At 40.4% G+C, this 14704-nt stretch overlaps 1 protein-coding gene across 6 annotated transcripts in view; it reads right to left on the bottom strand.

The window, feature by feature from the left end:
* Positions 1–14704, bottom strand: part of TNS3 (tensin 3) — a 247068-nt gene that overhangs the window by 173753 nt on the left and 58611 nt on the right. For 4 of the 6 annotated variants that reach the window (XM_068674803.1, XM_068674806.1, XM_068674804.1 and 1 more), the window contains exon 2: positions 5646–5757. The exons of the other annotated variants lie outside the window; for them this stretch is intronic. In XM_068674803.1, the coding sequence (XP_068530904.1) occupies positions 5646–5757 (112 nt within the window). The remainder of the gene's footprint in view (positions 1–5645; positions 5758–14704) is intronic. 6 annotated transcript variants of the gene reach the window in all.

Raw genomic sequence — 14704 nt, 5'->3', positions numbered from 1 at the left:
GATCTAAATTAAAATGTAATGTAGGGAAGATGAACACATCAAACCAGCTCAAAAGCCTTCAAGTTTGATGTAGTGCTGAAAAGGCATAAGCAGTCACAGTTTATTCTATAATGTGCATGTGCTGTAGACATCAACTGCCGATTTCCATTTCTTACTAATGAATAGCTGCATCAAACAGACAGCCCAGCTTACAACCATGTTTAAAACAGCAGCTCACTCCCTTTTCAAATCTTCCTTTCCTTCTTGCTACTGTTTTGTAGAACATGTTAAAAATCAAATCAGTACAATTAGGCATGCTTTCCTGAGGGGGACTAAAGTATACAACAACGGAGTGACACCAGCATTCAAGCATGCATTCCAGTCAATCATTTATTTTTCTTAGGAAATTTTTAGGCATTGCATTCATAAGTGGTCGCTACCGAAGGACACATTTTGCAAGACTGGGCCGAACACGTACCTGAACGATGGCTGCCAATGAATAGTTTAAACTTATCTGACCAGTTGTTACAACACCCAGTTACAGCTCTCTTCTTGCAACAAGTATAGATGACTCATTGCTACATAAAAAGTAACTACTACATAGTGACCAATATAGACCTTTCCCTTCCTTCATTTCTCGTGACATAACTTTCTCTTAGCTGATAAGATACTACAGCCTGCAAGCAACTTGCATTCAGTACAGACAACAACTCTTTTCTCAGGACAAATGACTAAAAAGCAAGACTTTCTCAGTAATACACCACAGAACTTCATTTGTTCTTAACTACATGCTTTTCTTCCCCCTTCCTTCCTCCTACTGACAACTTGCTCACTTCTATACAGCAACAACAGGTAAAATTTAACAAAAAAAAAAACAGCGCTAAGATTTGACTCTGAAACAGTTGGTTAATTTTTCTTCATATTAATGGAGTTTCACTGTACTAGGTTTCATTTTAAGCACTCCAGGGCTGGTGAAGGGACAGACGACTTTTAGTTCCATCTTTTCTGAAGCTCTGCTTCATAAAGTCCATGCTGTAAGTTAAAATACAAATGGATTCTTACTAAATTCAAACTGCTCGTAGTCATCATTTCACCCTGTGCAACTCTCGTTCTTGCTCACATCCCACAGTTAACTTATCAGATATGGTTTTGTGGGTGATATCAGTGGGAGGGGGATGGTTGGACCAGATGATCTTGGAGGGCTTTTCCAACCTTAATGATTCTATGAAAACGTACCAAATAAGGATGGTAGATCTGCCACATGCTTGCATCAAAAAAAAGGGGGGGTGGCATACACGACTTTATTGAGGGGCTCCTGACAACTGCACTCAGAAACCTGTAGAAAATTACTGCAGCCAGCCTCAGACATGGATGTGCCACAGTCATCGATGTACCCATCTGGGGAATATATTTTGGAGAGGTCCCAATAAGACTTGTTTATAAAATTAGCTCCATTGTCCCCCTTCCTCCCCTCCCAACCCCCCCAAATAAAAATAAAATAAATAAATAAATAAATAAATAAACCTCTTGTCAATAGCTTGGATACATGAGAATTTTGTTTTCCTCCTGATATTTCAAGCCATTTATTGCAACAAGTCAATGAAGTGCTAAACTACATTGGCACGTACTGTTAGCTTCTTTATTTGAACAAAGCTATTAAACACTAGGTTAATACAAAAACTTGCTCATGCTTATCAACCTGCGATCTGTTTACAAGACAAATGGTAAACCTCTTAACTGAATCATGAAATGGCTGAGGTTGGAAGGGACCTCTGGAGGTCACCTGGTCCAACCCCCACCCCGCTCAAGCAGGGCCATATCCAGATGGCTTTTGAATATACCCAGGGAAGTAAGCTTCAAAACCTCACTGAGCAACCTGTGCCAGTGCTCAGTCACCTTCATAGTTAAACACACACACACAAAAAAAAAAAAGCATTTTGTGATGTTGAAAGGGAACATTCTGCATTTTAGTTTGTGTCTTTGTGTCCATTGCCTGTTGTCCTGTCACTGGGCACCAATGAAAAAAGGCTGACCCTTGCACCCTCCCTTCAGGGATTTACATGCATTTATGAGATCCCCTCTGAGCCTCCTCCTCTAGGCTAAACAGCCCCAGCTCTCTCAGCCTCTTCTCAGAAAAGAGGTGCTGAAGCCCATCACCTCTGTGGCCCTACGCTGGACTCTTCCCAGTATGGTCGTGGCTTTCTTGTACTGGAGAGCTGAGCACTGCAAACAGTACAACAGGTGTGCCCTCACCAGTGAGGAGCAGAGGGGAAGGATCACCTCCCTCAACCTGATGACAATACTTCACATAACGCAGCCCGGGATACTGTTAACCTTCTTTGCGAACAGCAAGGGCACATTGCTGACTCACATAAAATTTGATGGCCACCAGGACACCCAGAGGTTTTTTCTGGTAAGCTGCCTTCCGGATGGGTGGCCACCAGCACATGCTGGTCCATGGGGTTGTTCCTCCCCATGCAGGACTTTGCACTTCCCCTTGTTGAACCTCATGAGGTTTCTGTCAGCCCCTTTCTCCAGCCTCTCCAGATGGCAGAATGACCCACTGGTGAATCAGACACTCCTCACAGTTTTGTGTCATATGCAAACTGGCGGAACGCACACTCTGCCCCATCATCCAGATTATTAATAAGATGTTGAACAGGATGCTGTGGTTTAACCCGGCCGGCAAATAAGCACCACAGAGCCATTTGCTCACCCTTCCCTCTCAGTGGGTTGGGGGTAAGAACTGGGGGCAAAAAAAAGCAAAAGCTTGTGGTTTGAGATAAAGACAGTTTAATAGGACAGAAAAGGAAGAGAAATAATAATGATGATAGCAGTAATAATAATATGTACAAAACAGGGGAGGTACAATGCAATTGCTCACCATCCACTGACTGATGCCCATCCCTTCTACAAGCAGTGGTCTGACCCCACCCCAGCCATCCACCTCATATTAATTAACATCAGCCCATTATCAACATTATTCTCATCCTAAATGAGAAACACAGCAGCATACTAGCTACTAGGAGGAAAATTAACTCAATCCTAGCCAAAACCAGTACACAGGACTCAACCTAGTACTGGCCCTGAGGGCTCTCCACTCATTAGTGGCCCACAGCTAGACTTTGCACCACTGACCACTACCTTCCAGGCTCAGCCATTCAGTCAGGTTTTGATCCACCTCACTGTCTGGCCATCCAGACCACATTTCAACAGCCCTTCTATGCTAAACATCTATGAGGATCCAGTGAGGAAAAGCATCAATGGCCTTACCGAAGTCCAAGTAGACAATATCCACTGCCCTCTCCTCAGTTGCCCGGACTGTAGAAGTTTGTTGCATTGATCAAGCATGACTTCCCCTTTGTTGAATTCATGCTGACTACTCCTGATAATTTTCTTGTCTTTCATGTGCCTGGAAATGGTTTCCAGGATTAGCTGTTCTATTATCTTCCCAGGGCTCAAGGTGAGGCTGACCAGTCTGTATTTCCCTGAGCCCGCCTTCCTGCCCTTACTGAAGATAGGAGTGACATTCACTTTCCTCCAGTCCAGTTTGAGTAAGCATTTCCTGAACTGATCTTCTTCCACCAAGGGAAACTTTCTTGCTCCAGCTTTTTCCCCTCATCTCTAGGACCTGAGATTCCTGAAGGCTCATCTTGCTAGTAAAGATTGAGGCAAAGAAGGCATTCCATCATCCTTTTCCATTCCTTGGGTAACCTGGTCCCCGTTTCATTCAGCAATGAGCCCACATCTACCTTAGTCTTCCTTTTGTCACCTATGTAACTCCAGAAGACCTTCTTCATCTTTAACATCCTTGACCAGATTCAATTCCATTTGTGTTTTAGCTTTCCTAACTGCATCCCTGGATGCTCAGACAAAATTCCTGTATTCCTCCTTGGAAAGGAGGAATGTTTGCTTCAACCCTCTGCGTGTTTCCTTTTTGTGCTTGAGTTTGGCCAGGAATAATTTCTTGATCTACATAGACATTTGTGCCTTACTTCCCCCATTTGTTGGGATGGACTGCTCTTGGGCCCCTCTTCCCTCCACACCCTTATCCCATGGGACTCTTCCCAGCAGATCCCTGAAGAGGCCAAAGTATACTCTCTTGAAGTCCAGAGTTGTGAGCTTGCTTTTCATCTTCGTCCCTGCCCTCAGTATCTTGAACTCCAACAATTCATTGTCACTGTAACCAAGGCTGCCTTTGACCTTCATATTCCCAATAAGGTTCTCCTTTGTTGGTAAGAATGAGGTCCAGAAGAGCAGAACAGTAGGTAAGGACACTGATATGATAAGGACTCTTTTCTGAATTTGAGTCTTCTAGCTCTGGGCTATAAGGACTCAAATCCACAGCAACCTGGCAAACATTTTTTTTTATTCCCACCCCAAAGGCCCCTCCCTTCAAAAGTATAGTTCTTTCCTGGTACACTGTTTCTAACAATAAACCTGATTAAGAGGGTCTTAATACAATTCCTCTACTAAAGCAGGCTTCTTTCTAACAATACTAACAATTTCTGCTAAGATTAAAACAACTAAATCCTAAGAACTTTGGGACCAACCTCCAGAAGGAGGGAAGACATTAAAGAAGTGAATACTCTGGAGTGGCAACTGCCACTTCTCTGACAAACGTAGTGCTGAACAACTGAGGTATTTTACATTTAATTGTTCATCTGCAGATCTGTAACTTAGTTCAGCATTGCATGTAGAAGGAAAAGCCTACATTCCTTCCACATTCAAGCCTCCCATCTCCTTCTCTATCCTTCAGAGGAGTCCATTTAGAACTGGGAGATAGTGCTAATACCACTAAGCAAAAAGAGTAACTACACTTCAGATGAATAGACAAAAGCATCCTCGTACTAGGAGGTAAACCATGCATGCAGAAAGCAGAGAAACTGTTTAACAACAACAGTTGAACAGACTAAATCAGTACAGGGAATTAAGACCCCCCTAACCCTCAACAGCTTACAGAAACAACCTACTGAGCTTTCCCATTATTTACTTCTGCCTAAGGTCTTTCCCACAGGTATCCCATGGAGAAGAGGCAAGTATGTTCAATTCTACAAAAGAAGGTAGAAGAGTGAGGGAAAACAGCAGTTAGGAGTGGGCAACAACACCAGAGACAGCTGTGTCTCTAGTTTCTCAATCAGGATAAGCATCTCTTCATTGTTACTCTGAGTGATTAGACTGAAGGACTAAGGATTACGCAGAGCATAATGGAACTAGAAAAATTAAGAAAAAAAAAACAGATGGCTGCTCTTGTGAATTTTAGCAAATTAATGCAGAGAAAAACCTTCATGCCTCAGTGACTCTGGGTCACTTTCTCTTTCTCTGTTGGAGGCTGAATTCCAGAGGCATCTGTCACACACTGTGCACACATCACTCACTCACATGCTCTTAAGTGCCTGCACAGGCATTGGCTTATTCTGGAACCTGCCTGCCTAGCACAGTAATAAAAGCACATAATTATACATGTCCAGCTACATACTACAGCTCCCTCCTCCCAAAAAACAGGGCACAGTATTGTACAAAGGAAGGAAGGAAGTCAAGGTAACGATTATATTTAGTCCAGGGGGAATTCCAGAATCATGGATTCTTATAAACTTTAACATTAATATAAACTAATTTATTTTATACAACAAGAAACTAAACAGATAACATCATATGTTACTCACCCCTGCACGAAATGCCTCGGCTATCAATTACTTGTTTGCAGATTCCACAAATTTTGAATTTCTTAAAGGACTTTTTTTTGAAGGTATGAGACCTTGATGCTGTTTCTTGAGGCTGAAAGCAAGGGGAATATAATGTCAGACTTCCCTCAGTTTTTCAGTAAATGAAAAGTAGCAGTAGCATATCACTAGTATAAAAGTAGTATCAAAGTGTGTTCTCCACTTCCTCTCTTTCACAAGCTTTCTGTTCTCAAGTGTGAGAAGCAACACGTGAGAAAACTATCACATACCAGTGCAAAGACACTGCAACACATTTTATGTCTTAACTCTCTATGACAATCTTCTACGAAGAAATGCAGAATAATCTCGATGAACAGCCTTCATGTATATAAGACTTTAGGTCAGAAAAGTTGTATTGTTTCAGTTTAAATTGGTTAAAAACAAGTGATGCACAATGCACATGGTGCAGTGGTTATCATGGTAACCAACGAAATTTACATTGGTGCAGGAGAGTTTGCACTTTTCATACAATAAATAAAACAAGCAGCATCTATGCAAGCTTGATTTCAGCACAGATTATTAACTTTAAAATTAATTTTGCTTCTTTCCTGCATATAAGAAAAGAATACTAGCTTAAAATTACATCATTTACACAGTGTGTCAGAGTAACTGAAATATATTAAAATATAACAATGAAATCTCTAACTGGAAAGAGAACAGCAAAAGTTAATACCATATATGCTACCAGTGTCATATGGCTTCTACTATCTATGAAACATTTAGGTAACACATTAGAGGAGGATATCAAAGTCTGAAACTGAGTCAGTGCCTCCTCTGGAAGGATGTAACAACCTTTAGTTGCATTAGAGACTTCTAGAAAATGACATTAATTTTGGAACTGAAGCATAATTAACCTTCCTGGTTCTTTTCTTGCATTAGGAAGTATCCTGGTAAATCAAAGGCATTATGTAGAGAAAGGCAGTACTTCACGGAATGGACATACCCACTGAGGAAAATAACAGTAGTAATATAGTAACTATAGGACAAAACAAGTCCCACATTTAGAAATACCAGTGACATTTTCAAAAATAGAAATACATTTCCCCAGACTATGAAAATCCCCAAGTGATTCTTTGTTTCTAATTTTCACTTCACATTTCATGGAATCATAAAATATCTCAAATTGAAAGGGACCCAGAAGGATCATCAAGTCCAACTCCTGACTCCGCAGAAGACCACCCAAAAAGAAAGAAAAACACCACGTCTGAAAGCATTCTCCAATTGTTTCTTGAATACCAGCAGGCTTGGTTCCATGACCACTTCCCTGGGGAGCCTATTCCAGTGCCTGACCACCCTCTTGGTGAAGAGCCTTTTCCTAACATCCAGCCTGAACAGCTGTCCCGTTACAGCTTCATGCTGTTCCCTCAGATCCTATCACTAGTCACCTAAGAGAAGAGACCAGCACCTCCCTTTCTGCTCACTCTTGTGAGAATACTGTCGGCGGTGATGAGGTCTCCCCTCAGTCTCCTCTTTTTTAAGCTGAAGAGCCCAAGAGACCTCGGCCACTCCTCATACGTCTTCCCTTCTAGACCCATCACCATCTTCGTAACCCTCCTTTGGACACTCATAGTTTTATATCCTTCCTTTCCTTTATACTGTGGAACCCAAAACTGCCCGCAGTACTTGAGGTGAGGCCACAACAGTGCAGTCATATAGGACAATTATTTCCCTCGACAGGCTAGCTATGGTGTGTGCGATGCATCCTGAGATACAGCTGGCCCTTTTCACACCTAGAACACACTGCTGGCTCATATTCAACTTGCCAGCAACTAGCACCTCCAAGTCACTTTCCGCAGTGCTACTCTTTAAACTCTCACCTCCACCTCAACACATATTTTCAGGATTACCCAGTCCCAGGTGCAGAATCCAGCACTTGGGTTTGCGAAGTTTCATACAGTCAGTGAATGCCCAGACCTCTCATTTGTTAAGATCTCTCTAAAATGCCTCTCCATCCTCAGGGGAGTCAGCTCCTAATTTAGCATCATCTTCGAACTTAACTGCAGTCCTGCATCCAGATCATTTACAAAAAACATTGAAGAGAACTGGCCCTAACACTGAAACCTGGGGGACCCCACTAGTGACTGGCAACCAGCCTGATGTAACCTCATTTGCTATAATCCTTTGCACATTGCTATTCTTAACTTCAGCACTACAAATGGGCTTGTATTCAACACTTCAGCTGTACTAAGCTTTGCTGTCCAGAAGCAGAAAGGGGTCTCTCTGCACTCAGGCAGGCCAAACCCCCACAGTGCAGTTTCCATTCACACATCTAAAGTTTTTAGGAAAGATTCGGTGTGGTGCAATGAGTTACATGGGGTTTCTTTGTGGCTTTAACTAACGTGGCCCTAGGCAAAAGGTTTAGTTGTCTCTAATAACACCTACAACACAGCTGCTGGGCAGACATAGGAAAGGCCACAAAAACGATGTACCACAGGACCCAGGCACTTCTACGTGCTGCCTCCACAGGGGCCTACCCCAAACTTCAGAGGAGCCCTTAGAAGCAGCAATAAGCCTGGAGTAGGCCTGGGTGCTCAGAGGCACACGTGCTCCAGAGCAGATTTTGGCTCTGTCTCAAGCCACGTTCACCAGCAGGTACAAACAGTGAGTCTAATATTAACAATAGCTTCAGGAAATGTTGGTCCTAGCCACAGCGTAAAGCCAAGATAACTAACGTACTGTCAGAAACACCAGGGTAGAAATTATTTAGACTGAAAGAATAAACTCAGGCTGGACTCCCAGGAAAATCTTTCTACCACTTAATTAGCAGAACTTACTGAGGGAAATAGCAGAAGAGTCCTTGTCCTCAGAGACATTAGATGAAACATTTGAGAAATAAATTTGAATTGTAATTGCAATGCATCATTAGATACATGTATTTCAATCACTAACCGCAGAAGCTAGAGTCACAAATTCCCTTATATCCCCTATTTATAATCCTGCTGACATTTGCAATATGCTATGTCATATTGAATTGAAAGCTGTTGTCATAATTATAATTGATATTAAACCATAAATAAAAACAACAGCTGAACTCCAGCATTTTGTAGAAACATATCTAATGGCAAACAGAATTTATTATTTTCAAAAAATTTGCCTTGGCTTTTTTTTAATTTGAAAATATGGAGTGTTTCTGAAAAGACTAAGATGTCTAGGAGGAAAAGTGTCACTACCATCATTACAGACAAGTCATGCACCCAAGAAGGTTCAAGCATTATGCCCAAAGATCTAAGAGGCCCTCATATCCACTGCCTCTTCCGCACTACGAATTAGCAACACCACGATCTCCACCAATATTCAGAGTTGCTACGGCTTCTCTGCTTTATAAATATGGATACACAAATAAAAGAATTCTCATTTCAGATTTTATCCACCCTTCTTACTTCCAGAGTTCTACTTCTGGATAAAGTTTACACAACAAGTCTGCAGATCTCTCTGAAAGGGACAGTTCTGCACAGTTTGCAGTTATGAAGAAATTTATGGATAAGCTTTCCAGAAAGTTTATTCTACGTCTAGACCTCCTCCCCTTATTTCCTACCTCCCAAACATGTCTTTGCAAGCTTTGACACTTGCACTGTTCCAAAGCAAGACAACTGTCCCAAGAATACATTAAATACCAGTTTCTGAGCAGTGAACGTGAGTCTTGACATTAATTGATCAATTAGGCAACCTGACTGCTGCATTTATAATGTCTTCTTTCCTCTTTTTGGAAACACAGCTTTTACATCTGAATTAGAAAATGTGGATTCTTTGTTCCTGACTGTTTATTTCACTGTTAGATCTCCAAGGAGTTCAATTAAACAGTTCATTTATAAGATTCAGCACTCGAAGCTGTTTACACTAGAACTCTACATAAAGTGCTATGAAACCTAGAAGAGCTGAGGCCACGGTTTCTATGTCATCACCTGGTACAGCTTCTTCAATTCTCCACTAAGGAAAATACCAAAGAGAAAAAATAAAATAACCACACCAGAAAACAACCATGGGAGGGAAGTGAACAAGTAATACTCCTTTTTTCACAAGATGCAAGGCTGGAATCTAAATTGCATGTGACTGTTAGGGGGAAAAACTGGAACAATACAGTGCAGAACCACAGGTTACAAACTTTGAATTTTTGCCTGAGGAAGAGACTAACTGCGGCTGGTCTCAATTGTTAACATTATGAGATGTCTCTGAAAAGGAAAAACTCTTCTGCTTACCACACAAGGAAATCAAGTATTTTTGGCCATGCTCTGCTCTCTATGGTATACAGAAATCCAGTGAAGTTGAAAGTTTATGCTACACTTACATCAATGTAACAGAGCAGACTGTGTAAAGATTTACACTGGCATCCTCAGCTCTGATGAATTTCAAATGCTCAACACTGAGCATTTTCATTATGTAGCAACACATGTATCATCATCAGGTTAAAAAAAAACTCACAGCAAGTCTCTCAGAGCTATGCAAGACTCTTGAGGCATTCTACATTTTAAGAAAAAAAAAAAAAAAGTGGTTTAAACAAGAGACCCTCTCCAGATTTTGATTAAGCCACTACTGACGAAAGTAATCAACTGTTTTGTTGGTGGGTATTTTTGGTTGTATTTTGTTTTTTGTTTTCTCAAAACCAATACAGCAATTCCTCACTGACAGGGACTTAACACTGGATTATTACATGGATGGAAAATGCATTCACAATGTTATTCCCAATCTTTGCACTAGCTATTAATTACTGAATGAAGAACAGAAGCAACCAATTTCTTTAATTCCAAGCATGTAGACTCCAATAGTGATAATGGTTGATTCCTCAAGAAGGTAGTCACAAGACCTAGATCTTTAGAGAATGAAATAGATATTGTAAAATTAAACCTGCTCAAACCATCTTCAAGAAAAGGATATATATACTAATATACTATATATATAAAGTATATATATATATATTTGCTTTTGCTCAATACAAAAAAAAAAAAACAAAAAAAAACAACTACAACTTCTAGAAGAGTAGTTCCCTCCAAAGTTACTTAGGCAGTGACTAAACTATCTTTATGAGGAAATAGAATTTCACTTTAAATTCCCATTAAAAACAATCAGAGTTTTTAAGTTAGTCCACATAGAGAAATGTTAGTCCACATAGAGAAAAAAAAAAGTCAAAATCTGTTTGTACGTTATTTCACTACCTCCAAAACTTCCAACAATTCATGCCACATATTCTATCTTAGAGAAAATCACAAAGCACCATAAGCTTTTTCTACATCCAACTCTACTGCTGAATTTTACATGGCCTATTAGAGCCCTCTTAGCACAGCATGAAATTATATAAAGCAAAGATTCATATTTTCATTCACTTCCTGCCCACGGTCAAGCTAATACAATTTCCTTTTCTGTGTCTTCTCTCTAAATAACTTACCAACCAGTACTGCAATTTCCTGGGATTCTCTTTGTGCACTATTTTACTCTCCATAGTAGCTTTAAAACCATGTGCTAGTAAAATGATTATTCCTATTATTTTAAATACACAGGGGCAGGGGGAGGTTGGTAGCAGTGTATTAGAGAAATGGGTATTTTAAGTTGTTAGTCCTCTGCAACTGTGACAGACACGGGTCCATTGTTGCAGCAAACTTCCAGGTCGGGGCAACCTTAAAAAAGCAGCAATTAAAGCTCCAGAAGCACAGACTCCCTTTCAAGGTCTCTCCTTCCCTACCACCTTCCAGGGGCTAGGCAACCAAAAGAAACTTCAATTAAGGGATGACTGAAAGAGGTCTTTATGGAAAGGCTCAGCCCCAGTTACAAAACCTTTGCAAAACAAAGCCACACACACACACACACACACGTGTATACACACACACACACACACACACACACATTTTTCTTTAACATAGCTCCAAAAATAAATCACATGACTACAAAGAAAAAAAAAAAAAAAACGCAGAACAGCTAGCTGAGGGGAATGCCAGAGTACTCATGCCCTACAGCCCTTTCTATTAAGTTACATGTGACTACAGGGAAAAAAAAAAAAAAAAAAGAACAGCTAGATGAGGGGAATGCCAGAGTACTCATACCCTACAGCCTTTTTATTCAGTCACTCTGTTACTTTTGCTACCTTTCCATTTCCTCCCCTCCCATGAATCCCTTACACGAATTCAGTGCAGTTACTAAGCTTATAGATCCAGCTGAGAAATCAAATTTAAAAATCCCATCAATTTACCCGCAGTTCCCGTTAACTAACATCCCTTTAGTGAATACTGATGAGACAGGAAGTCACACTCCTCAGAATGTAACAGTTGGTATTATTAATACCTCAAAAGAGTTTACAGTTTTTCTCCACCTCCCCTTGTGGTAAACAGCATTTTTAACTTCCTACTCCTAAAGCAAATGTTCCACATTTGCTGCAGGTTCCTTTATCAGAGTAATATTTATCAGTGTCTACCATGCATACAGGCCTAATAAGAATTTTTGGTAACTATAAAGGACAGGATAAATATACAACGAAGAATTAAAAAAAAAAAAAAAAAAAAAAAAAAAACAGCAAACACTCTTAACACATAAAAGAGCTACAGAGAATTTCATATAAGAGTAATTTCTTGGAGAACATACTATTGCTCCAAAAGCATCACTTATTTTAGCCAAATGACACTAAACGAGCACAGTATCATACACAGTGAAGTACATGCAAGTACCACCACTATATCACTGGTATATAAGTTTTCCAGAACCCACACAACACATAGCAAGTATATGGGATAGTGGCCAAAAAAAAAAAAAAAATATTGCATTTCTGTCTCACCCACATTCAGAGATTATTGCTGTAGTGGTGGACATAGTATAGACATACACAGAAAATAAAATGTACACAAATAGCTAGTCATACCACTGCCACTACCATTTACTATTACCAAGTAACTTCACAGGGACTGCAAAGAAAGAGTACCTATTTCTTCAAGGTATTTAATCTAAAAAAAAAAAAAAGTAGTAGCCTAAGCTAGAAAAGAGATCTGAGTTAAAATAATGCAGCCTGAGCTGACAGTATTCTTCCTAGTATCATCTGCTCAACTCCATCTAAGTCACAAGTCTCATTATGAAGACACATGGAGATGCTGACAAGGAAAAAAATGTCTCATTGAATCAGCTGAGTTCACTTTCAGTTCACGTCAAGAGGGAAAAAAAATCCTATGATTTGGTGTTACAAAATTGTCTTACTGTATGAGCATAAGTGGCAAAACAATAACAGAATAACAAATAACAAAAACAATAACAGAAAAATAGCATTGCTCCCCCCTCCTCCCGTTACACTGTTTGGTGCTATCATTTTAGCAGCAGAAGCCTTTGTAATTTCTCAGATAAAAGGTGTCAGGTGTCTTTATTGCTGTAAAAAGAAATTCTGCCTAGATACCATGATTTCAGATACCCTTTTCCAGATCAAAACTAAAAAACAGAAGTTTTTGTTCAAATGAGCTTAAGAGTACTCCTGTAGATTCAAAGAAAGGTGACAGATGTGCAAAGTCCCTGCACTCAATGATTACTCACTACATCAACAGCCAGCTTTAGAAAATATGGCTTTAAACATAAGGTATGGGTGTTACGCTGACCCAGAAAGGCATGTCACCTACCAAGCACTTCATTGCTGTGTCAAAGGGAGACAACATTCAAACATCGCAAAACAGCCCGGCCCTGATTTATATTCCCCTCCCTCCCCTCCTCCCTCACTGCACCAGCCACATTGGAAAGCTCATCCCCACCCAGTCTTCCTATATCCATTAATAGATACTGGTTCCCACTAGAGTAGAAAAGGATATGGTGCTGACCATACGCTCAATGTGAGTCAGCAGTGTGTCCTGGCAGCCAGGAGGACAAACTGCATTTTGGGGTGCATTAAACACAGCACAGCCAGCCAGCCAAAGGGGATGATTCTCCCACTATATTCAGCGTTGGTGTGACCTCGCTTTGAATACTGTGTGTAGTTCTGGGCTCCACAATATATTTAAAAAAAAAAAAATTTTAGATACTTGAAAGCATCCAGAGAAAGGTAACAAAGCTGACAAATGGGCTGGAAGGCATGTCCTATGAGGAGAGGTTAAGGTTGTCTAATTTGGAGGAAAGGAGACTAAGTGGCAACCTCACTGCTCCCCACAACTTTCTGCAGAGCAGAAGAGGAGAGGGAAGTGCCCAATCTCTTCTACCTGGTAATCAATGACAGGAAGTAAGTGAACGGCACAAAGCTGAGCCAGAGGATGTTCAGACTGGATATAAGGAAACATTTCTTTATTGTGAGGGTGGTTAAAGTGGAACAGGTTTCCTAGAGAGGTGGTTGATGCCCCATAGTTGTCAATATTCAAGAGGCAGCTGGATAATGCCCTTACTTAAACTTCTGGTTAGCCCAGAAATGGTCTGGCAGTTGGACTTGATCTTTCTAGGTCCCTTCCCACTGAACTATTCTAATTCCACTACTTCTGCCAAGTCTTTGAACACGCTGGTACGTTCTGCCCCTACAACTTCAATGGCAGAAAGTTCCAGGAAGTCAAACTCCCACTAGTTCTAACAAGAGACAGTTCCTGCACAGTGGGATTGCATGACTAGTTCTGCATTTAGCTTACCTAACATGTTTATGTTTCTGTAAAACATTGATCATATTCCCCAAGAACTTTGTTTTTCAAACTGAAGAATCCCAGTCCTTTCCTTTCTACCTCTTCACAAAAATTGGCTGCTACATCCTCTCCTTCTACCATAAATGTTTGTATAGGCAGGAATGAGCTATATAATGTTCGGGTTAAAGTTTGTAATTAAAAAAGAGAGGATAGATTTGCTCCACATTTTGTTCAACTAATGTACCCTAGCATACAGGTCTCTAGATCTAGATTTTCATGCTTCTGTTTCTAGGTGCCAGAAAAGACACTGACTATTAGCTGAATGAGAAATTGTACTGGCTCTTGTACACAAAACAAAGCTCTTTTACTTACAGATCTGAACTAAAAAAGTTAAAAGCTTAAAAGACACAAAATACCACAAGATGCCATAGAGAAGCAATAGCACAA

The sequence above is a fragment of the Anas acuta genome, chromosome 2 (assembly GCF_963932015.1).
Source record: "Anas acuta chromosome 2, bAnaAcu1.1, whole genome shotgun sequence".
NCBI lineage: Eukaryota > Metazoa > Chordata > Aves > Anseriformes > Anatidae > Anas > Anas acuta.
This window is presented reverse-complemented; position numbering and strand designations above follow the sequence as displayed.